This window comes from Alosa pseudoharengus, unplaced genomic scaffold (genome assembly GCF_046254945.1).
Source record: "Alosa pseudoharengus isolate Yale_2024_CS ecotype anadromous, Long Island Sound unplaced genomic scaffold, YU_APseudo_1.1 YU_APseudo_1.1_scf_3, whole genome shotgun sequence".
Classification (NCBI taxonomy): Eukaryota; Metazoa; Chordata; class Actinopteri; order Clupeiformes; family Clupeidae; genus Alosa; species Alosa pseudoharengus.
In genome coordinates this window covers 9,769,554-9,794,872 of record NW_027468718.1, presented here as the reverse complement: position 1 = coordinate 9,794,872, position 25,319 = coordinate 9,769,554, and the positions used below count along the sequence as shown (strand labels likewise).

At 40.3% G+C, this 25,319-nt stretch overlaps 1 protein-coding gene and 2 non-coding genes across 6 annotated transcripts in view; 2 read left to right on the top strand and 1 right to left on the bottom strand.

Annotated features, from left to right (window-relative positions):
* The first annotated feature begins 1,597 nt into the window (after window positions 1–1,597).
* trnal-uaa (transfer RNA leucine (anticodon UAA)) lies at window positions 1,598–1,680 on the top strand. The gene has a single exon. It is a non-coding gene; the product is annotated as a tRNA-Leu (tRNA).
* Window positions 1,681–2,363: 683 nt separating this feature from the next.
* Window positions 2,364–2,436, top strand: trnaf-gaa (transfer RNA phenylalanine (anticodon GAA)). Its single transcript has one exon. It is a non-coding gene; the product is annotated as a tRNA-Phe (tRNA).
* A 3,681-nt stretch (window positions 2,437–6,117) lies between these two features.
* The window catches only part of LOC143100157 (uncharacterized), a 71,336-nt gene continuing 52,134 nt past the window's right edge, over window positions 6,118–25,319 (bottom strand). For 2 of the 4 annotated variants that reach the window (XM_076263118.1, XM_076263120.1), the window contains 7 exons: window positions 17,865–18,156; window positions 17,717–17,756; window positions 16,665–16,928; window positions 15,881–16,138; window positions 14,278–14,547; window positions 8,069–8,353; window positions 6,118–7,953 (listed from right to left, as the gene is read on the bottom strand). In XM_076263118.1, the coding sequence (XP_076119233.1) occupies window positions 6,980–7,953; window positions 8,069–8,353; window positions 14,278–14,547; window positions 15,881–16,138; window positions 16,665–16,928; window positions 17,717–17,756; window positions 17,865–18,156 (2,383 nt within the window). In that variant the 3' untranslated portion in view covers window positions 6,118–6,979. Of the gene's footprint in view, window positions 7,954–8,068; window positions 8,354–14,277; window positions 14,548–15,880; window positions 16,139–16,664; window positions 16,929–17,716; window positions 17,757–17,864; window positions 18,857–25,319 lie in introns of all 4 variants that reach the window. The other 2 variants (XM_076263119.1, XM_076263121.1) reach the window with 2 other exon arrangements.

Sequence of the window (25,319 nt, the reverse complement as noted above, 5' to 3'; positions counted from 1 at the left end):
GCGAGGTACATGGCAGGCCCCCCACAGAACGGTTTCATTTTGAGAGGTAGATATCCATGCTCAGGCACCCCCTCTGCGATGCGTTCGTCCCCCAGTTTCATGCGCCAGTTTCATGAGCTTTTATGACAAAACCGTGACTGTGGTAGTTAACAATCTACATCCTAATAGAAAACTGTTAGCTTTCCTGGTATCAAATGACAAATGGTATCAGTTAGGCCTATAACACAACATAAATTGTGCTGGCGACCCAAATAAAATCTCCTGCGACCCACCCGTGGGTCGCGACCCAGACTTTGGGAAACACTGGCCTAGGCTATTTATCCTATGTAGCCACAAGTCTCTCCTGCGCTGACTACTTCTCAGTCTCATTCTTTTCTCGTTTTCTGACCATGTCAACATTGAGCAACGAAAATAAGGGAGATTTTCCGGGTTAAATTTCAACATTCGTCTTTCTGTTGCTATCCCTCTGCTGAGAGCAAGAATTCGTAGGCCTACTACAAAACTGCTGCACTAATTAAACGAGGTGTGAAGCTAAGCCAGGTCTAATGAGATTGGCGTCAAATCGTGCTCTCTCCCACACTGTTCTGTGTAGGTCGCCTTCAGGCAAGCAAAACGATGCTTTAAAAACATATTTTCGTTGGAAGGGCAGGGGGTACAGGACAACAGTACAGAGACGGCCAAGTCTGATGGGGCTAATGTTACGAAAGTAATAAAATATGGGATATTTTACGGGAAAATATTAAAACAGGAAGACAGCTGGAAAAAAGTTGACAGGTATGTTTCTGACAGTGGGTGACTCTATAGGGCTATTTGCTGTTTTTAGAACGGCCTGTATTGCTGTTGTTAGAACGGCCTGCCCTGTAGCCTAGGCCTATTGCAACATAGGCCTACCATCACGTTAAATTTTGTACAAATAAATAAATAGCCTACAGCGATCATACCGGCGCTGTCGCGCTTGTCAATTGACAGCTGCATTAAATAGAACCACCTATGCATTTTCTATATCAACAAAATGGCCGCTGCGAACGTTATTACCTGATTATTACGTAGATCGAATAAGCCTAATTGAGTTCACACCCTGGCGCAGCAGGCCTGCTGTCTTCATCCGCATCCAACTCGTCTTCGTCAGCGCACAAGAGACCATATGTTTCGAGGCTGATAACACACTGGCCAGATAGATCATGGGTTGACGCTACAAAATAAAAATAGAAGAATAAATATGCGAGTGAAATACGTTTTAGATTCGAACATAAAATCAAGCAAAAAATCTGACAAACCATACCTTCAAATCCGAGATCACCACCACCAGTGTTGAGTATAGAACCACTCACTAAAATGCATAAAACAATCAGAATACAATGTTTGTAAATACTGTTAGCAAATGCTTAAACCATACCTGTTATGACATTTTAGATTAGGCGAATACTTACAAAGTTGATTCACACCTCTGGGTCTGTCGACAGATTCTGAATCAGATGTATCCAATGGATTAAAACCACTCAGGAACAACACACTGTTTTTAAATAAAGTGTGAATGTCAATGAGATATTTTACATTGGCCATAGACCTATGTATATAGACCCACACATTTTCATATACCAGGGTGACCGAGTGGTTAAGGCATTGGACTTAAGATCCAATGGACATATGTCTGCGTGGGTTCGAACCCCACCCCAGGTGAAAACATTTTAGGGTCAACCATGGCCTACTCACAGATTGGGATAAATGCATAGCCCATATCCCCTCAGAAGATCAAAAAAGTATACTTAGGAGAATATTTCTTAATGTAGACACATACTCACATGCGTAGCGATCCATGCTGATGCTCTTCCTTCTGACACCAACCAGGTCAAGAATGAAAATCAGGTAAATCAGACCCCTGCTATGGGGTTTTTAAACTGTTGGGGTGGGACGAATCAAATGATGTGGGAGGGTGATATAACGTCACAATAGTATGAGGCGTGTCTTTCATTGCTCATGCTTAGGATTCAAACCACACAGGCCCTAGAACGTCAGCAATGATAGCTATACAACCACCACAGCTTTTATAATCTCAAACCTAGAGGCATGCCGGGGCAAAACACACCCACACAAAAGGGTTTATAGATGACCATGTGCCTGCATACAGACGTCACTACTCATAAACAGTTCTTTTACAATGTTATCAGCAATAGTGTACGTAGGTAGTAGGCAGACCCCCCACATGAAAGGGGTCTCAAACAATACACTCAGAGACATGCCCGGACAAAACACCACCCCTACAATGTAAGGGGGGTTCATAGACTATCATTTTGGTCACCTAAGGGACACCATGAATTCACTTATAAAGGTTACATTACAATGCATTGCATTAAAGCCTGGCAGCCGAAATAGCTCAGTTGGGAGAGCGTTAGATTGAAGATCTAAAGATCCCTGGTTCGATCCCGGGTTTTGGCAGCTCTATTTCTTTTTTGGGGGACAGCTGTGGCCTACTGGTTAGCACTTGTAACTTATAGCTACCACATTTTTCAACCAAAACCACTAACAACATGCTAAACACAAGTTATAGGCTATGCTAGTAGCATACTATATGTATATTTTCAGGTCTTAACAATCCTATACATTTCATACAATGTTTATCACATAACACATAATAGACTAATAACAACAAAACACACATGTGGGTTTGGAGGCCAATATGGCCGCCATGGGTTTGACACCAGTCACATGACTGACACATGACACTGTCACATGACTCAACATCCAACATGGCTGCCAAGGAGGCAGGGTCTTGTTTGACACCAGTCACATGACGGTCACATGACTCAACATCCAACATGGCTGCCAAGGAGGCAAGGTCTTGTTTGACACCAGTCACATGACGGTCACATGACTCAACATCCAACATGGCTGCCAAGGAGGCGGGGTCTTGTTTGACGTCACTCACGTGTCACACCAAAACAATAACAAAAAACATGTGGTGACAGCATAAAAAAAAATTTGCATAAAAAGGGGCGTGGTTATCCACATCAGAGATTGCTAACAGGTGTTTCAAAATATCTGGGAACTTTGGATGAATGGCAGCAGTGGCGATTCTAGACATTTTTAACAAGGGTGGCACTAGTGGGGCACTGATTAATTCAAGGGTGCCATGGGGCAAAACATCCAGATAAACAGAAACAGGCTCAAAATGTTAAATTAGCACAAATACATTAGTAAACCCATGCACTAAACAAAAAAGGACAAACACCATACTCTCACATAACATTTCTTTGTATTTGAATAAAATGCAAATAGCCTACAAATAAACAAACATATTAAAGTGAATTATCTAAGTTGTCGATCACTGGGTTATGTTGTGCTAAAACAAATTCCATCATGGGGACATTAAAATATATTCTATTCTATTCTATTCTATTAAGTGAAGATATAAAAATATACTCATCCAAGACATTTTCCCCACAATAACTTATACTATCTATTTTAGCTGTTAAAATAATTTCACCTGCTTTATTTATCTGAGCTGGCAAAGAGCTTAACAACGAGTCTGAAAGTGGGTATTTTGTGCTGCTCATTAATGAGTGTTCAATTTGTTTTTTTCTTTGGAGCGGAGCCTTCTTCTTGATTATTAGCGTGAAAACAAGTGAGAACAAATAATAGGCTTACTGTATAGACGGAGCTCGCGCACCTATCACTGTAGTTGGGATAATGTAGGCCTAATCATTGCAGCCTCACAGATGGCAGAAAGACACCGCAATCTTAAAGAAACTTGAGTGCATGTGCAAGTGAAATGCCCCATGTAGGCTACATGTTCCAGGCTCGTAATCCAGCAGAAAACAGCGGCTCTCTCTGCCAGCGGTGATGCAGCCTGTAGCCAACGAGCGAGCTCTGGTTGAGCCGCGGCCAGGCTCCTCTCCTCCCTCCGGTGGCAGTGATCAGCATGAACTCAGCTACCAGTAAAGAATTTCCCCTGTTTGTATATTCACTCCACTTATAATTTTAAGAAGCTGTGTGCAGTTTGAATGAGACATAACAATTACAATATAGTATGAATGATATCCCCAAATTAACATATAGGACACAATTGCATAAGTAAATGTGAGTTTTTAATAATTTACTTAAAAAATGACAAAACGTTATGAAAAGATAAGGAATTGATTGTAAAACAAGCAAATATAAAAATGAAATCTGTTCATTTGCTCTTGCTCTTGTCTGGATTCGAACCTGCGAATTTCTTCCCCTTTTCCCCCCTTCTTCCCCTTCTTATACGGACGAATGTTCCCCATCTTCACGCAAGCAAAACGATCAGTTGAAGACATCTGTTTTGCTGGAAGGGCAAGGGGGTAACAACAGGACAACACAAAGACAGGCCTGATGGCAGGGCTAAAGTTATGAGAGTATAAGATATTCTACAGGAAAATATTAAAACGGCAAGACAGCAGGGGAAAAGTTAAAATACGTGATAAACCTAGAAAAAGTTGCCATGTTAGGTATATTTCAGTCCCTGTGATTATTTGTGAAATTGTGCAAACAGCCTTTTCAAGTCATTTCAGAAAGGAGTGGTAGCTTGCAAGCTCACAAATTGACGCTCGTCTGAGAAGTGGAGTTTTGGATAATGTTCAGCTTCGGCAGCCTATATGATAAAATATACAATGACTGAGGAAGCCTAGAGACGAGTCCATAGCAACCAGTTCATGTGTTGAATTTGTTATTAGCCAGTGTGCTTTGTTGAATGGTCTCAATGTTATATTATTTTATTTTGTGTGAATACTAGTGTAAAAGAGTGTATATATATATACTTATACTTGCTAAAGGAGTAACTTAGTATTTGAAGTAATGCAGGTATGCAGGAAGTGCATTTAGTTTCCATGCTTACTGTGTTTCCACAACAATGTTAGTGAGTAAATCTACTGAAATGGCCACCATCTTGGTGTAGTGTGATGTGTAAGATCAGAAAGCAGAGGTTGATTAAAAAACGATATCACTGTGTGTCCTCAAAATTCAAAGCAGCGAGTGCTGAAGACATCCACAATTGGCAGGGGAGTGTTATGTCTCTTGACAAATCTGTTGGTGGGTCATTGAAAAATTTGTTGCAGGAAGGGAGGGTCATGCAACTTTTGACTGACACACTAAAAATCCCTTCGGTGGCCCCTTCAATCTATCTGTCTAGACTAGTGTGGCATTAACAGGAGGTCCACACAAAGTAACATAACATAATTTGGGTCATCATTCAGATAAAAAAGAATAGATTTAGTATTTAAAATTGACATACATTTTGTTTGTGTTATTGATATATTGGGAGGGGGGGGGGCAGGTGCGGTCAGAATTTTCCGGATAGATTTTAGTGCCCTACTCCGCCCCTGTTAGGAACTTGTTTTTCTCACACTGTTGGTCAGTCCAGCGAAGTTTGGGCAGGAATAAGATATGAATGCCCAAACAAAGACATTTTGATAGTGTACAGTTTCTATATTTACCCTACAGGTGGATATAAAAAATGTAGAATATCATGGAAATGTTATATTTTCCTGTAATTTATGTAAGCGGAACTGTCATTTAGTGCGTGTATGCGTGGAGGGGCACAGTGAATGGAGGGGCACAGTGAATGCTGACTGATTCATACAGGTTTTAAAGACCTTGCATATATCAGGAAGCCATGTCAAACTGCACTCTACACATATGGCTCCACAGTAAAATAGTTTAAGTGCTAATATGGCTTGTTGATTGATGATGAATGGTGATTGTGGTAATGTTGAATATTTATTTCATTTCATCCTGTTAAACGTTCTGTCCTGATTTTATTTCTTTACAAATCCTGTAGTTCAAATTAAGTCCAGTAGGAGTAGCTCTTCACCCAGTAATGTGAGAACATTGGTCTGTCCACCATAAATTAGATACGGTGCTCTGAGATGGGTTGGGTGTAAAAAGAGCATTCCAGAAAGGCATTTACATCTAGATTTATATCCTTCAGGAGTAAAGATTCAGAGGTCATCACTGTAAAAAAATATATGGGCAAATAATGCAGCAATATAAAAATACAAACAGACAGAGTATAATAGCATCAATTTCAACTTTATCAAACTAATTATTTTATTATTTAAATTAATTAAATTTATATTATTATTTTTACATACAAATATACAGATACATTTAGTAATGTAATGGGTAACATCGGAACCGTGACAGTTAATTAATTCGATTTTATGTTAGTAAACATCATAGGGCCCTAATTTAAGTGAAGAGCAAAGTGCAAAGTCACCCAATGAGCAAAGTGTCTTGTGCATGAGCTCTGTCTTATGGCATAAGGGAACACTAAGCTGATGTTTGTGCTTAGGTTCTTGCGCATGGTATTAAATTAACATTGAGAAGATTTGTTTTAAAAAAAACTTAGCTTGGGTTAAAAACTTAGGGTTAGACTGTAGACTTTACCTATCATATATATTAGGGCCCGATGACTAAAACCAAGAGATTGGATAATATACAAGGCTTTGTTGTACAATAATAGCATTTATACAATTAAACAATATAACTTAACATGGTTGCATTGCACATATAACATATTGAGATGTATCTATATTCTGATTCAAAGAAACATGCCAACCTCTTGGGAAATAATCTTATTTGACATCTACCCCAATTCGCTGGAAGTGGGTTAGACTAGTTGGCCTACAGCTCTCTTTTAGCTATAGGCTAACTTCCAGTGAATTATGCCAGTCTAGGTTAATGGGCTGGGGCATTGCACTCACAGTGAAGAGAAAACAGAACTGCACCTTTCCAGCATTCATGAAAATGGAAAGTCAGAAATGGTCAAGAATGAAAATATAGTTCTGAGATGTGTGAGATTGAAGAAAACAGAACCATGAAGATATGGCCACATCCTGTTTCACAATACAACATATATGTGTGGTGGTGCTCATTAAATGCTCTGGATCATCCTATACGGCCATCGGCATTGTACGTTCCCAGTAGCCAACACAATTTATTTACTTCTCTCTACTTTCTGTCATTCTGTGAATGTTTTGAATATCACCTTTACATGTGACCACTGCTTTAGCATTTTAAATGCTTCTACTATGGCTTCACCAGGATGTTTGGCCTTAGCAGCTGCTTTCTGAATTGCTGTTTTGTTTAAGATCCGTCGCGCTGGAAGAGAGGGTAAGCAGAAAAATCCAACCAGCATCACTGCAGGTGTGGCCACGGCTGTATTTACCATAATCCTCATCATCACTGTCTGTTTGGCTTTCTCTTTTAACTCCCTGTCAGATAATTTCTGTTTCTGAACTTGTTGTGTTTCTTTCAGTGTTTGCATTTCCTCTTGTATGGCCTCCTCCACTAATGTCAGGATTTCATTCATGTAATAGCCACCATTATTCTCCTGCACCATCTCTTCTATTGTGTTGAACAGCTTTGCTAACTGAGTTCTGTTGCTACTCTCCCCCTCTTCCTGATGTCTCCAGAGTTTACTATCTATGACATGACACCGGCCATGGCACGCATTCACAAGGTCCTTTAGTGTAGTTCTTTTCCCAGCAGCTCCAGGATGGCTCCTGTTCTCCTCCACAAACTGTTTAATAGTCTGACCATCCAGGCTTCCACCATGTGTGAAAAGAACCAGTGCATGTTTGAAGGCATCATCTGCAAATAATTGTTTAATCTTTTGTATAATTTGTTCTTCGTGTTCTGTGTACCTTCCTACTTTCAGCACAATGATGAAGGCATGGGGGCCTGGGGAACTGTCAAAGATGCATTTCGCTATGTCACATTTTAACGACTCCTCTCGAACAGTTGTGTCAAAAAATCCAGGTGTGTCAATGACTGTTATTTTCCTCCCGTTGATGATCCTACTCTGCGTTTCACACTGACATGTGGCAGAGTACTGAGAAGCGTGGACTGCAAAAACCTTTTCTCCCAGGATGGTGTTTCCTGCACTGCTTTTACCATCACCTGTTTTTCCCAGAAGCACAATCCTCCTTTCACCTGTCAACCAAGAGTGCAAAAAGGATCAATAAACTACGTATCACTGTGATTGTATCAGAACATTATAACCAAAGATCTGTATCATTGTATGCCTTCGGACATAAAACAAACTAACTTGTGTGGAAGTTTGTGGAAGCTGACTTGTTCTGCAATCCACTATCTTTGAACTCACAGCAGACACTGACAGTGTACTGAGTGTCTGGCTGCAGGTCTGTAAGAGTTGTGCTGCAGGACTCTGTAGAGATGGTCTGTGGTTCAGTCCCTTCACTGTGGTAGGAGATCAGGAACCTGTGTGGAATCTGCTCCATCCCCTGATGCAGACTCCAGCTGAGATCGGCCTTCCATTTGTAAAATTCTCTGTCCAGTGCATCCACGGTCAACCTCTCAGGAACAAAACTACCTATAATGCACAAATGTACCATTAGAGTTTCCTTCAGCAAATTTAGTGTCATTACAATGACCAAAAGAATTTTGGATCAAATGGAATTCATCTTCAATATATCCTTATCTAACATGAAGGGGAGCAACATTCCTCATATTTTCGGTTGATTTTTGAAAGTCAAACCAGATAAAAAAACACAGGGTTCCCACCAGGGTTCTAGGGTCATGGAATTTATGGGATATCATTGTAATGTAAAGTCAATTATAGACATTGAAAGTAAGGGAATTTTATCATTTTTGTGGGAATTTTGTTGTAGCATTTTAAAATTGACTTGCCAAAATACATGAATACAAATCCATTTCCACAGTATTGGTGTTTGTCGGGTTATTATCTATTTCTCGCCTGAGTTGTCAGGGAAACTTAATGATAATTTACATTTGAATTGGAGGGCACCCTGAAAACACAACAACGGTCTGGGGACTGACATGCTATAAATGGTTTATTTCTGCAAACAAATACATGAAACCTAAACCAAAGGCAGTGATGTTGGTAGGGGGGCTGGGGTATTCTCCATCATATTTTTGGCAGCTAAATGTTAGCCCACTTAATATCTCCGTTCATTTCACTAAGATACTAATCTGGCACCTAACAACACACCAACGTTTCCCTCCGTCACCAGGGTGGCTGGCTAATCAGCGATGAGAGCGGATGACGCTAATTTAAAAAAAAAAATGAAAGTGTCTGTGGTGAACAGTAAGCAATGCCTGCAACTATTTAAAATGTTTATCAGAAGAATGTGTACATTTGTATGTGTAGCAAAGATAGGCCTAAATTAATTGTTTCCTGACTGCTAAGGCAATTTATGATCAGTTTGTTAAGGTTATAGGCGAAGTAGGAAGTAACATTATTTTAGGAGTCGCATTTTAGTTTATTTTTGTTGTCATAATTTACTTATATTTGTCTATTTTCGTTGCATTTGAGAGTGTTCCTTCTACAGGTGGAGAGGGTGCTACCCTATAAATTGGAGTGTGTAGTAGCCTACATGACTGAAAGAAGGCAGGCCAGCAGATACAGTCTTTGACCTCGGCCTGGATCTGCGTTACAAAAGCTCAGCCTGAGCGAGAAAGCTTAACTCCAAGCGTTATAAAGAAACATTTAAGAACATTAAAAACGTATTTAAATTTATTTGCATTAAATACTGACAAACATTCAACAACAACATTTTCTTGGATTCAGGCTGTGAGTCTGACCCTGTACCCACATTCTCCAGGTGGTTGAAACAATAGAAAAAAAACAGGGGGTTACAGGGAAAACCCAACCCAAACATTGTTTTTTTGCCACTACAGTTAGGAATAACTGATCAATGTGTATTGGTCAGGTATAAGACTATGCCTGTCACGATGCTGGTTGGTCCCTATCATGACAGGCCTACAGTAAGTCTGGTTAAACCAGATTAGCTAAATATACCAGTTAGAGACACACAAACATCAAGGCTTGAAGACAACTTGTTTCAATTGAGGCTTAATTCAGTCCTGTTTTCCTAACCTAATAATGTCTATGTCTGAAGGGTACATTGACATACAAAAAATGCAGATTGCATCAAAATGGCAATTAAATATTAGCCTAACCTATCTGTTCAGGGGCGCCGCTAGGGTTGTATTCCATAGTAGCCTATGCACCATGGTTACGCCAAAAAACGGTGGCTACTCTCCACATAGAGGTGGTTCAAGCTTTTTAAAAGTTGCTCGAGATCTCGCAAAACTTTTTTTCTACTTTTGGAACTTGCTGGGCTTCCTACTTGACCCCAATAGGCCCACAAACCACTACCGCCAGATGGCAATCGTATCATGATACTATGATTGCTCTATCACTGTTGCGTGTTGTGGGTTTTCTGGACACATTACATAGGCCTATGACACGGGAGGGAGAGGGAGACACCTGCGTGCAGACACGCACACACGCAGGCGCGTAGCAAGCGTGGGGGATGTGGGTGTTATAATGTACACAGTTTTGCTGGAACACGATTATATCCCTCACACTTTTTGTCAGATTAAATTGAAAGTAAAATATGGAAATAAACGCTCCCGTAAAGAGTTGGAACCGTATCTATAACGAACACAGAGACACAAATAGGTCTGTTGATTTGATTGAACGGTCATCCAGCCAATCACACCAAGTTAGGTGAAGAACCAGAGCCGCTCTGATCAAATTCAAAGTGTACGTCTTTCAAGGCTGCTGCTTGGGTCTGCATTGTAACGTCTGCAGTGAGCAGATTTCAGAGGAATTGAAATGATAATTGCTACCGCATTATGCTAATTTAGTAAACCAAAATTCACTGTCTGACTGACAGTTTTTGCCACAATGCAGGGAGTCAAAGTGAAAGCGGGTAGTTTAAGCGGGTTGTATGAATGCGGGGTGGTTGTGTGTGGGAGGTAGTGGTGTATTAATTAATTCTTGTGAATAAACTGTGAAAAGTAAATCCCGAGTTGTGTGTGTGTGTGTGTGTGTGTGTGTGTGTGTAACTCCTCCTCCGACTACCAATAACATAATTACAATACTTATTCATTTGGTGTCATCAACTATATAGACATAGCCCAGTCAGCACACATACAGTACGTCTCCAAGACGCTTGGAAAGGAACAGCTTAATTACATTGCGTTCCATTTAGAACGTTTTATTTGATCTGATCTTACAAACGGCGGCATCAAGACACATTTGAGTTCTACATCGGAGATAGAACGCTTATGATCGATCATGCAATGTGTGCGTCCCTGCAGCAAGTGAAACTGGAGGTAACGTGGGCTAGAAGCAACAATAGTTTAAACAAAACGTGGCTTCCTGTAACTATCAATGGAAAAATGCATAGAAACTGCTAATCATAATCTTTAAATTGACATTAATTAAGCTGGCTATATGCAACACAATTTATATATATTCCCTTTGCATATGTTTGGGTAGACTTCAAACGTTTTTGAATTTGAGCTTACAGTTCTGTGTCCTTTACATTTATTTAATAGGTATTAGTGATACCCAGGGTGCGATTTGTGTAAAAAACAGAGGGGGGGATGGGGGGGGATTTTGAATATGTTTGTAACCCCCCCCCCAAAAAAAAAAAAAAAAATGAACGAACGAATAATTTCATAGCTAATAATAGCCTATATTAATTTTGCCAACTTTGTAACATTTACCTTTAGCTTAGTTTTAGTTTACCGTTGTGTATGACTTTAAACAGCGAGTGTGCTCAGCTCCTCTAATGCAGGGTTGGACTACGTTTTGAGAAACATACAAATTCACCTTGTTCTTGACCCATCTGAAATGACTCCTCTACCTTTGCTGCCTCCATCCATTCTGTATTTGTTATGTAAAATGTTGTATATGATGACACTGAAGTCTTGAGTTAGTGAATTGGCTAACAGTGTTAGTTGGTATACAAATAGCCTACACATTGCGCAATATTGTGCGTAATATTGTAAATGTTGAAAAAATAAATGTGTTTATTGAAGCCTACAGAAAATAAATAGCTTACTATCATACTGTCAGTTAATTGGCTACAGTGCAGTGAAGAGTTTGGAGAGAAGTTATAGGGCAACTTGAAGTTTTATGAAAATAATTTACGAACCAGAACATATGGGCCATAATGCTTCTATTTCTTGCAGCTGTTAAAACACCCGCTAGATAGTTTAAATACCCACCAACATTTGTTTTTGCTGTACAGATTATTTCTGTAAGTTATTTGTCTACTAGGCCTAGCCTACTGGCTGATTTATCAAACGAGTGCTTTCTCGTTCGTCCACCGCAAACTACTAGGTGTTTAAAGTAAGACGATATGCTGCTCTGAGCGCGTTTCATGTTTGGTTCAGCGCTGTTTTCCCTGCGGAAGTTCCCGCACTAAAATGTTGAGAGGGACTGAAAATGTTACAATGTTTTTGTGTTCGATGAGGTTCAGAAATATGCGCCGTCTGCCAGAAGGCTACTGAATAGCCTACTCTGATGTATTGACACTGAAGATCGCTAGATTTCAAGAGTTTAAGTAGGCTAGCAGTTAAGTTGCATTCATCGCTATCAAGGGGTTTAATCCTTGTCCCCACCGGAGATAAAAATAATTTAGCAGAGGTAGGGATAGGAAAACCAGAGTTGGGGAAATCCTCACCATCCCCCCCTACAAATCGCACCCTGGTGATACCTTGAAATTAGGCTGCTGTCTGTTAGGCAATTTATTGTAGCCTGCTGTGTGTGCGTGTCTGCACGCAGGTGTCTCCCTCTCCCTCCCTTGTCATAGGCCTATGTAATGTGTCCAGAAAACCCACAACACGCAACAGTGATAGAGCAATCAGAGTATCATGATACGATTGCCATCTGGCGGTGGTGGTTTGTGGGCCTATTGGGGTCAAGTAGGAAGCCCAGCAAGTTCCAAAAGTAGAAAAAAAGTTTTGCGAGATCTCGCAAACTTTTTGCGAGATCTCGCAAAACTTTGCGAGATCCCGCAATGAGATCCCGCAAAAGTGCATCGTTTTTTTTTTTCTTCTTCATGTTTTTTTTTCCCCACTACTTTTTTTTATTTTTTTCTAACCCATGTCACCCGGAGGGCTCCGTAGATTTCACCCCCGGGAATTGTTTTTAAATTCTGGCTGCTAAATACACCATTTTAACGCAATTTGGGTGGGACAGAAATACCTTTACAGAGAAAGCAGCTCTGGCCATATCGGCTCTGGCTCACATGACGTGAACATATTGGTTTGAATGCATTATCACTTCACTACCCAACACACGAACAAGGGAAAGAAAATAAAAAAGAAACCAATGAGCTTATGTCGCGATTTGCGATAGGCCTAGGCCTAGAGAAAAGACAGCTATGGTAACCTAACAATAAGGATTTGCTTACACTGCTGTTTGGTTGTCCCAAACTTTGAGACGATCCATACTCTACGCATTAACTGAATCTCATCAATCTTGAAACCAGAACTGTGATGCTCCAAACAGAGAGACTGTAGGATGCAATGCCTAATCTCACTGCCTTCGGCATAACTGTGAACAGTCCGCCTATTAGGCCCTACTGTTAAACACCTGTAAAATAGTAAGCTGCTGTTTTCTTTTCATGACGAGCACTACGCTTGAATGATTTATGACTGAATGGAACATTGCGTTTTTAAGCGCCAGAACTGCTTATCATGTTGTGACAAAGTTTACACCAATCATCTTCTAATGTATCCTTATCTTGAGATGTCCATTCTTTTTGCCTTAAACAGAGGCTATCATTTGTGCGCAAAGCATGTTTCAATTAAGACAGTACACAAGCTATTTTTATTGTTGTAATATTGAATGATTTCATGAATAAAGCGTTGTACGAACAGTGCGTACACGATTACGGCACGGCTGGCGGCGCCACTGTATCTGTCCCTATACAAATGCAGAAAAGCTATAGTATTTGTGGTATTTATAGTATAAATGGTAGGCTACCCATAATTATCATCATGGCACAGACTTTGGGAAAACCCTCCCTACAGTGTCTATGGTAAGGAAGACTAGGGCACTGCATCTCATTGTCATTGTGTTTTCTCTTACCGTTACAAAGGCACTTCACTGTGTTTTCTCACTCTGGTGAACATCTAAGAGGGCACCTCGTATTTTTTCCCCATCCGCCTTTTTGTTAACCACGGGGACACCAGAGAGGCTAGAAAGAATGTATTTCTAGCGTATATCTACTGTATATCTGTATCTAATTGCTTGAGGTGGGTTAACAAGATGACATCTTTGCCATCAGACAACTCCAAGATGACATGTGCTTGAACTCAATGTCTTGATCAAGTCATTGTCACAGTCAAGATACCTTTGACGAGGAACTTAGATTTGTTTTTATGTTTATAGAATCAATGGCATAAGTATAATACATATGATAAGGGGAGAAGTGAGAAATCACATTACATAATTCTGCCACCTCTCACCTGTTTGAATGGCAGTTGAAGTAGCCTGACTCGTTCCCCCCTCGATGAGCACACAGCAGACACTGACAGTGTACTGAGTGTCTGGCTGCAGGTCTGTAAGTGTTGTGCTGCAGGACTCTGTAGAGATGGTTTGTGGTTCAGTCCCTTCACTGTGGTAGGAGATCAGGAAGCTGTGTGGAATCTGCTCCATCCCCTGATGCTGACTCCAGCTGAGATCAGCTGATATTGGAGTCACTGAGGCCACAGTCAGATTCTCTGGGACTGGAACACCTGGTGACCGTGCAATATTAGTGGTAAATCAAAGTAAATTTATCTCTGAACATTTTAGATCACACTGTTGTGGAGAGCTATCGTAAAAGCACCAATTACCGCCCCTTTCGTTCGAAAATTCTAAAACAACAATGTTTTTAATACTTTTAATTAGGGCTGTCAAAATAACTGATTCATTTCGATTCATTAATTTGAGAAAAAATAACTGATTAAAAAAATAATGCAGATTAATCGATTCCATATGATCTTTGACCCCGAGCCGTTGTAGTCAGTAACCATTAGACTGTAAAATGAATGAGAGAGAAGAAAATATGATGCCTAGATCATTGATTGGAACATTTACTTTTAAAAAACGGCCTGATGGTGTTGATAAAAATAAAGTGTTGATTAAAATAAAGTCCTCTGCAATGTCTGCAGCAAGGAATTTGCATATCACCGGAGTTCATCAACTCTAAAGTCGCACATCAATGCAAAGAAATAGTGTTGACATTGAGGGGAGTGTTAATTTATTTTCATTGTGTCCTCTGTGGCCTGAAATACCTTGTATGTGAAAAACAACTTCTTCCCGAAGCACTTTTGAATTTATATCCTCAGCATATTAGGTCATATCATAGATTATTATGACCATTATTAAAATAATAATAAAAGAGTTTTTGAACTTTAATGTCACTAATGCTGATTATTCAATGATTTATTTGAATTTAAATATTTCAAATACTTTCACAGCAAAAATTATATATGTGATTAATTTAGATTAATTAATCACAGAGTATGTAATTAATTAGATTATTTTTTTTAATCGATTGACAGCCCTACTTTTAATACATTTGATAAATGAACCTTACGTTTTTCAGTAGCCACAGGTGTTTAGATTTTAACAAAATCTGGTTTGGTTATTTGGTTCTTGTTTACCACACTCGGAGTTTAGTGCTGGGCTGATCCACTGGAGCTCCAAGCGGATTACACGCAACCACAACACTGTTTACAGCTTTTCGAGTCACGGTAAAATGTCATTTTGGGTACATAGCTAATTTAGATACACTTATGGTGTGGGTGCTTGCGTGTCTTTAGCAATCTGCCGTCTTGGTTTGTATAGAAATGAATATTAAGTGACACATACAGGTAAGAGGGCGGAAATAGGGGATGGGTGTCGTTCCGAGAGCGAATATTCTCTGAATGCTACAAAATGTGTTCAGTATTAGAAATCCCTCAGTACCGCTTACCTCTTTGTGACATTTTGCTTAATACTATTTGCAACTGAAAATGTCTAAAGGCTAATAGACACAAAAAAGTAAAGTATTCTACATACTGTGTCTCTTATTCCAGCACTTACTTGTTTTGATGGTTTTAGTGAAGGACTGCCTTTGAAACCCTTTCACCACTGTGGAAAGAGTGATGGAGTGTTCTTTCCCCATCTCTAACTCAGAAAAGCAGTGCTGAGCTGATTTGGTGAAGATGGTCTGTAGACATTGCCCATCACTATGGAAGGTCAGTAAGTATGAGGCCTGATCAACTCCTGCTGGTTTGCTCCACTTCACTGACACTGATGTGAGATCCATGTCCACAGCAAGACACTCAGGTTTAGGAACATCTGGAATAGAAAAAAGATAAGTTTCTTGTGGCAGTTGAGGCTCCCTCTTTACATTGCAGACCCTTGCTAACTACTAACAACAGACCTAATTCAGACATGTCTTGCAAAATTATGCTTTACTGCAGTGTTTTATTTCACATGAGTATCGCAGAGCTTTGAGAATTAAGATTAACTAGCCTAGTTTTTAATTTGACAAATAATGAATAATAAACATTTTGAAGGCTTGTATTAAAGCAAGATAAGACTGGTCTGCAAAGTAAGTAGAAGATGTCATTTTAAATGTAACTGGTTTCTACTTTCGACACGCCAGTGCCTCTCCCTGTGCATGTTGCAGTCACATGTTCACGACATCATATGCTTATCACATGTTCATGACAACCAAATTTGCCTGCCTTGTATCAAGATTTTGTATGCCAAGTGTTTCACGTGCGGATCCATTGATTATAAAGCTATTGTCAGTTTTTTCAACAACACTGTACACTAATTAATTATTATCTCTATATCGTACAAAGAACATAAATCAAACCTGTGTGCACAGTTGCAGACACACACAGACTCTGTCTGTCGTCTTCCATGAGGGTGACCACAGTAAATGTGTACTTCTCTCCTGGAGTGAGCTCCTGAACATGTAGTTTCAGGTCCTGCACTTCCAGCTGCTCTTGGATTCCTTCACCCGTCCATGAGACCCTGAATCTGTGGGGTCCAGTCAGTCCCTCAGGAGGTCTCCAGCACACACACAGAGAGTCTGGCTTCACTGAGGTGAACTCAATGGGCCCAGGAGGAGGGACTGCTGGGAATGAAGTGCAGTATAATCAGGTAACTTTCCTATGATTGCAGAAATGCAGTAATTTTATAGGTATGAAATGTACTCTTGAGGGTCTCCCATGGGTATCATACTTGAAATGAGTCATGCTACACACTTTTCAAAAATGTTTAGGACATTCCCTAAGATGCTTTTGTAAATTTTTAAAAAATTAAAAAAAAAATGCATTAGCTTGCCCCCCCTCCCCCCATGATGTTCTAGTATGCCCTGAAAACCATATCCTCCTGAGACCAAACCCGATAGACTTGTGTCCTCTGTAATGTACTTTGGTTGTACATCCATATCTATTTACCATTTTGAACTACTCTATCAATTCCTGTCGTCTTTTAAAGAGGACATCCTGGGCTTTTCCAATAGGTTCTATGCATGACTCCATTTTGGATTTGCCTCCTACTGGGCAATCAACTTTCTGCTTACACTGTACACAGTAGGCTATGACATAAAATTACAGATCACTGGCCTGTCATAATATTTGAATATTAATATAGGCTGTTGCTAGTTATCTAACCAGTTCAGTAACATCAGTAGCTTGATTAAAGTTAAGAACATTTTAAACTGTTTTCCCATTTGCTAAGAAGTAGCACACAACATTTTCACAAAGTTGGACTACATTATCGTGAGACGAGGTCCTGAAGACAATGACTATAGAAAAAAGAGCCATATTTGCCATTTTGTTTGCTGTATGTGACAAAAAATGTTTTAGCTTAGAAACCGCGTAACATTAAAATAAAGCAGCATGCAGCAACAATATTTACCTGTTGTATTTTCCATCTCTGATGTGGTCTTTAGTAGACTCTGTATATGTGAAAGTGAAGAGGATGATGTGATATTTTATATTTTCTTTCACTTTACTTTTTTATGGCGTGCAGGTGATACTTGTGTGAATATGGTTTCAATATCTACCTGATGTTCTCGCAGTCCTGTTATGTCATGTCCAATGTGTTCCTTACATAACACACATATTGCAGTCTGGTCAGTCCTGCAGTACAGCTCCAGCTCTCTGGTGTGTCGCTGGCAAAGCTTCTGCTTCAGGTCTTCAGTGGCCTCCTCCAGCCTGTGTCTCTGCAGTGCTGGAGCTGTGTAGTGCTGCTTAACATGGATCTCACAGAAGGAGGCCATGCAGGTCAGGCAGGACTTGAAAGCCCTCTTTAGACAAACAGCACAGAAAACACTCCCAGGTTCTGTGGTGAGGTCACTATGAGAGACAGTAAATATTGTGGAAATCGCTTATAGTGAATGGATACAGAGATCAGCCGCTTACATGGATCAAAAACAGGACAGAATCATACAAATCAGTCATTCTTGAAACATGAGAAAAACATAATTCAATTGTAATTATGAGACATGAAATACTATTTTGGCTGATGAGGCTATTACAGTTTTTCTATGGATTTGAGGCATTTCTCAAATCATAATTAAAGAGAAACTATGCAGTATTAGCAATTTCTTTGCTGTGTTCTCGGTTTTTGCTTCTTTTTGGCCGGCTCCGTCATGACAAATGTCTGAGAAACTTCATCGCTTGTTCTAGCTGGTGCCTGGCGTGTATGTGTATTTAAATGCAGTAAAGCAATTTGTTACACTCGTTATACTTCCTGACACTGAGGCCGTCGGCCCGCCGGCCCAAAGTTTCAAGGGTGTTTTTTCCACTCACAGGCGCTAGGGGGAAGCGAGACTGTCACCATTCAACCCAAAAAAAGTCATATAACCATTCCAATGACTCCGAAGCTGTTAAGTTACGGTAAATTAAGCTAAAAAACCTGCATATTAAACTGAAAAACCTGCATAGTTCGCCTTTAACATTAGCACAAGGCATTCTCTGTTGCTCGACCAAATTTATGGAATCCCCTTCCACCCCACACAAGTCCTCTACCACCCTTGCTAATTTAAAAACGTACCTTTTCTCTCTTGCTTTTAACAATCCTTAATCAGTCCCGCGCCTGCCCCCTCCCGCAATATTCTGTCCCGCTCCCGCATTAATGTGTCATTTTTAGTCCCGCTCCCGCCCGCATCTGTAACATGATGTCCCGTTCCCGCCCGCTAAAGCCCGCATGCAGGAGGGATAGCCAGTTTTTCTTTCTGTCTCACGAAAGGAGCACACACACCTGAGAAAGACTCCAAACTGTCAGTTTCTTGGTTCTGAATGTAGGCTAACAACTGAAGTAGGCCTAGTCTGGTGCCCTCTTCCTCTGTCATGCTTTCGATTTCGAGTTTTGACAATGAGCAGCAGGAACAAATTGAACCCACGTAAACGACAATATAGGCTACTGTAGGCTATAGGCCTGCTATCCGTCAGTTATGCTTAAACCCCGTTTTTAATGCTGCCTAACAGAACATCCAGCTGAACTATAGTTATGAACACTACTTTAATCATTTCCATATTTAATTTTACACATATATTTAATTTGCGGGAGTGCAGTGAATCATCGGTTTGTCCCGCACCCGCGAACGCACCTCATCCCGCCCGCTCCCGCAGAGAGCTTTCAAAAGTTGTCCCGCGCCGCACTTTAGGGTCCCGCGGGTCTACCGCGGGAGTGCAGACCTCTAATGTGTGTGTGTCCTCCTTTCCCCACAGCTCAAATGGCTCACTCATTTTTAGGGCCCGAGCACCGAAGGGCGCAAGGCCCTATTGTTTTTGTAAGGATTATTATTAGGGCCCGAGCACCGAAGGGCGCAAGGCCCTATTGTTTTTGTAAGGATTATTATTATTAGGGCCCGAGCACCGAGAGGTGCGAAGCCCTATTGTTTTTGAAAGGATTATTATTATTATTATTAGGGCCCGAGCACCGAAGGGCGCAAGGCCCTATTGTTTTTGTAAGGATTATTATTATTAGGGCCCGAGCACCGAGAGGTGCGAAGCCCTATTGTTTTTGAAAGGATTATTATTATTATTATTAGGGCCCGAGCACCGAAGGGCGCAAGGCCCTATTGTTTTTGTAAGGATTATTATTATTATTATTATTATTATTATTATTATTATTATTTGTTCACCTTTTTGCTATTTTTGAGGTGGTTAACATGTATGAAAAGTCTTGGAATTTGGCACACACATCTGGTATCACACTGGCTACACAGGCATAAAGGCTTGGCCCCGGGCGTGGCCCAGTGACTCAGTAGCGCCCCCTTAGGTGATTGATCCAGTGGTTGGCACATACTTTCAGCTAGACACACCAAATTCGGTAGGTGTGTGTATCTCCCCAAGATGAACAACTTTCGTATGTACGATGCATTAGCCACGCCCAACAGGAAGTGAGGTATTTGGGATTTTGTGCGGACTAAAATGTGATGAATTGTGATGCCAAAAGAGGATCGATCTTCCCATCGGTGAAAACGCATGAAATTTGGCACACACGTCAAGAGGTACCATGAATATACAGGGGAAAAGCCTTGGCACTGGGCGTTGCCCAGGAACTCCATAGCGCCCCCTTATGTCACTGTGACTTGTGGTTGGCATATAGTTTTAGATACACACACCAAATTTGGTGGGTGCATGTAACTCCCAAAAACAATCAACTTTTGTATTAACATGCCATTAGCCACGCCCACAGGAAGTGAGGTAATTGGGATTTTGTGCGTTGTGGACATGACCAATTTTAATGTACTCCTCCTAGACGGTTGATCCGATTCATGTGAAAGTCGGTATACATAATGCCAATATGCTTCTGATTCTAAATTGTGAAGCTTTTTTTGATATATTGTAATTTGACAAAATGGCGAAACTATGAATTGTAATACCCTTCCACATAAACAATAAATGTGTCTTAATTCACCATGCATGGCTTGAAATGTTTTAAATTTCACAGGTTATTGAATACCATGGTAATGACAATATTCACAAGCCCATAATCCATATTTCGCATAGCGCCACCCACTGGCAACAAAAAGAATGACAAGAACACTGATGCCACATGATAGATTTGAACGTACTCCTCCTAGACGGTTTGTCAGATTCATGTGAAATTTGGCAAATATGATGGCAAGATGACGCTGATGTTAAATTGTGAAGGGATTTTTGATATGTTGTAATATGTTATGATTATAATATCTTGCACATAAACAGGAAATGTGTCATAAAGTCAAAGTGCATTGAATGAACAGTCTGAAACTTCTCAGGTTCATAGATATTATGATTATGAGAATAATCAGAAACTCTTTTGGCCTGCCTGGCATAGCGCCACCACCTGGCCAAACACGAAATGTGTTGGAATGGGCAATTCCTTAACTGATTTATTTGAAACCTAGTAGGTATACAATATTGGAAATCATTATTGTGATGATGTGCACATATGTCATTCAGATGGCTAGCATAGCGCCCCCACCTGGCCAAGCAGGAAATGTGCCAGAAATGCTCTATGCTTTGAATAAATGGTCTGAAACTTCTCAGGTTAATAGATATTATGATTATGATGATATCCAGACACCCAATGGGCCTGCCTGGCATAGCGCCACCACCTGGTCAAGCAGGAAATGTGCCAGAAATGGACAATGCCGTAAGTGATTGGTCTGAAAGTTTACAAACATTTTGGATATTATTATTGTGATGATATTCACATGGGTAATTTCAATGCCTAACATAGCGCCACCATCTGGCCAACCAACAAGTGTATCAGAAATGTTCTTTGCTTAAAATGAATGGTCTGAAATTTCTCAGGTTAATATATATTATGATGATGACACCCAATGGGCCTGCCTGTCATAGCGCCACCACCTGGCCAAGCAATACTTGTGGCAGAAAATAAAATACAAAAACAAGTAGCACACGCATCAAATATGTACATTTCACAAATGCACCATGTCGGTGCTTTGTTGGATTCCGACATGTCACGGGTTGCGGCCCGCAGGTGCTCGGGCCCGCCATTGCCGCTTGCGGCTATATTTATTATTATTATTATTTGTTCACCTTTTTGCTATTTTTGAGGTGGTTAGCATAGATGAAAAGTCTTGGAATTTGGCACACACATCTGGTATTACAATGACTACACAGGCATAAAGGCTTGGCCCCGGGCGTGGCCCAGTGACTCAGTAGCGCCCCCTTAGGTGATTGATCCAGTGGTTGGCACATACTTTCAGCTAGACACACCAAATTCGGTAGGTGTGTGTATCTCCCCAAGATGAACAACTTTCGTATGTACAATGCATTAGCCACGCCCAACAGGAAGTGAGGTATTTGGGATTTTGTGCGGACTAAAATGTGATGAATTGTGATGCCAAAAGAGGTGCTTCCCATCGGTGAAAACGCATGAAATTTGGCACACACGTCAAGAGGTAATGTAAATACACAGGGGAAAAGCCTTGGCACCGGGCGTTGCCCAGGAACTCCATAGCGCCCCCTTATGTCACTGTGACTTGTGGTTGGCATATAGTTTTAGATACACACACCAAATTTGGTGGGTGTGTGTAACTCCCAAAAACAATTAACTTTTGTATTAACATGCCATTAGCCACGCCCACAGGAAGTGAGGTAATTGGGATTTTGTGCGTTGTGGACATGATCAATTTTAACGTACTTCTCCTAGACGGTTGATCCGATTCATGTCAAAGTTGGTATACATGACGCCGAGATGTTTCTGATTCTAAATTGTGAAGCTTTTTTTGATATGTTGTAATTTGACGAAATGGCGAAATTATTAATTTTAATTCCCTTCAACATAAACAATAAATGTGTCATAATTCACCATGCATGGCTTGAAATGTTTAAAATTTCACAGGTCTTTTAAGACCATGTTAATGATAATATTCACATGCCCATAATGCATGTTTGGCATAGCGCCACCAACTGGCAACAGAAAGAATGACAATTATACTGATGGCACATGATCGATCAATTTTAACATACTCCTCCTAGACGGTTTGTCAGATTCATGTGAAATTTGACACACATTATGCCAAGATGTTGCTGATGTTAAATTGTGAAGGGATTTTTGATATGTTGTAATATATTATGGTTTCAATATCTCACCATATAAACAGGAAATGTGTCATAAAGTCACAGTGCATTGAATGAATGGTCAGAATCTTCTATTATGATATTATGATTATGATGACATCCAGACACCCAATGGGCCTGTCTGGCATAGCGCCACCACCTGGCCAAGCAGGAAATGTGCCAGAAATGGACAATGCCTTAAAGGAACACGCCACCCAATGTCAGTAGTAATATATGTTCTTACCTTAACTTTCACGAGTTGAGTCATACCTCTCCCGTGTCCGTACGTGCACTCAAACGCTCTGGTGCGCGGCTGGACTGTGTTAGCATGTTGCTATGCTAGCGGGCTTTGACGGCAACTAAGCGTAGAAGTAATCAAAAACATCCACGTTTTACCGACTTAAATACAGTTGCACGAGTAGTTGATAGAAATGCTACGGCCACGCAACGTGAAACGTGGCGATTTTCCAAGCGAATAAACCGGAGAACTACAATGTGTGGCGCAATAGCACTTGGGAGTACTTCGACCTAGCGTAGTAGTATTGTTAACACCTAATTGTAGATCCTATCCACCACAGAGTTTAGAATCCATGCTGGATCGACCCTCAGCCTCTCCCTCCCCTCTGAGCGAGAGAGAGGCACACACACTAGAGATGCGCTGATGGGCTATTATTTCAACCATAACTGCATAGCAAAACTTATCATCCATCAGCCATCCATCAACACCAAAGTTTTTTGACCAATTTTCGAAACGGCACCCGCCCACCATCCGCTGGTTGTTTTAATGTATAGGGAGAACTGGTACAATTGTAACAGCGGTACAAATGTAACAGTGTTTTATTCTCAAGATATGGTGTAGCTACGGAAACGTAAACAGACACATATCATGTAATTATGTATAATCTTACAGCCATCCAAATATGAATGGTCTACTATAAATACGACCAGAGATATTAAGCAAAAAGGTGCAAAATTCAAGCATCGCGATTTTTTATTTATTTTTAACCGCAACTGTTTGTTTAAGTTTGCTTTGTGAAATTTGAGCGTGTGGACTTCAATCACATGTCATTCATATCTTCAGTCCCTCTGTTTCAAGTTAACATGAGTCCAATTTGATATAGTCACAGCACATGCAATTAAATGAAAATAAAAACATGACCTGTGCGGGTCAGTTGTAACACCAGTCTCTATGGCAAAATTAACTGATTTTATCGCGAATGCACGAACATTCTCATTGCGAGTTATGGATTATGATTTTTGTGCCGCCATCACCCAATTCAAGTTAACACAGCAACTTGAAATATCACTGTTGGACCAAATGCTTCAGACATGTAAGAAATAAGCAGTTTATCAACTATATTTACTGGTTTTATCAAGTGGATATGGCCAAAATAAGCATATTTAAAGGTTATTGTGAGCTATAACACCGTAATATGGTCTGCAATGGCTAATCAATAATGCAATAAATTAGCTTTAACAGTCATACATTTGGACTTTTTTTCTTGATTTTATATGAAAACAGATGCTCTTTGTTTAACCCAGCACTGTTTTGTGTTAAAATATGTTATAGGATTCACGATTTTAGCACTGTTACATTCATGATGCTACTGTTACAACTGTACCGCACTTTTTTATGGCTGTTAAGTTAAATTATTGACAAACTATAACATCTTTTTTAAATTCTGTTTCAACTTTCATGGAGTAGACATGTACGACTCTGTTCTGGTCAAATTTCACAACTCTCAAGTCTATCGTCTTTGTGTAAATCGAGTTTGAATTGGAAAAATAAAAAAGTGTTACAATTGTGCCGGTTCTCCCCTATATATATAGGCTATGGGTGATGCAGCGCTGCTGACGTGAGGCTAGAAAGCCCTTGCCTGTTCTAGGAAGACTGATCCAATGCAGCAAATATATTAAAAGGCTAAAGTCGTACATTGGCTATGTTGTAGTCTATCCCCAGAATATCAGCAGCAAACTCAGTCTCTGTCTCGCAAAACAGTCTCCAAATAAAACGCACATCGGCCTGTTGCCTTTTCTGCCAGCTTGTGAAAATATATCGTCCAAAATGCTTGATTGCATTGCATTCTCCACATTTTTAGCTACATTTTCATGTACCACATCAGCATTTTTGTTCAGTGAATCTTTTGTAAATTGCTTTACAATTACCGTCGGGCCTATAGGCCTATTGCCTGGCTTGCCTCAGCTTCGTCACGTCCTTTTACAATTTTATCATTGTAATAAAAAACGCAATTTGCCACATAATTTCAACATGCTCCTGGCCTACTAATTAATGCCTATTGTACTTTATTTTTTGCAAAAAGAAAGAAATCCTTGATAAAATAACAAGTCATTCACATTATAGGCTACTTTACACACTGTTATGTCAGGGTGACTGAAAGCCTGTTCTGAAGACTCCCATTCATTTTGACTGCACG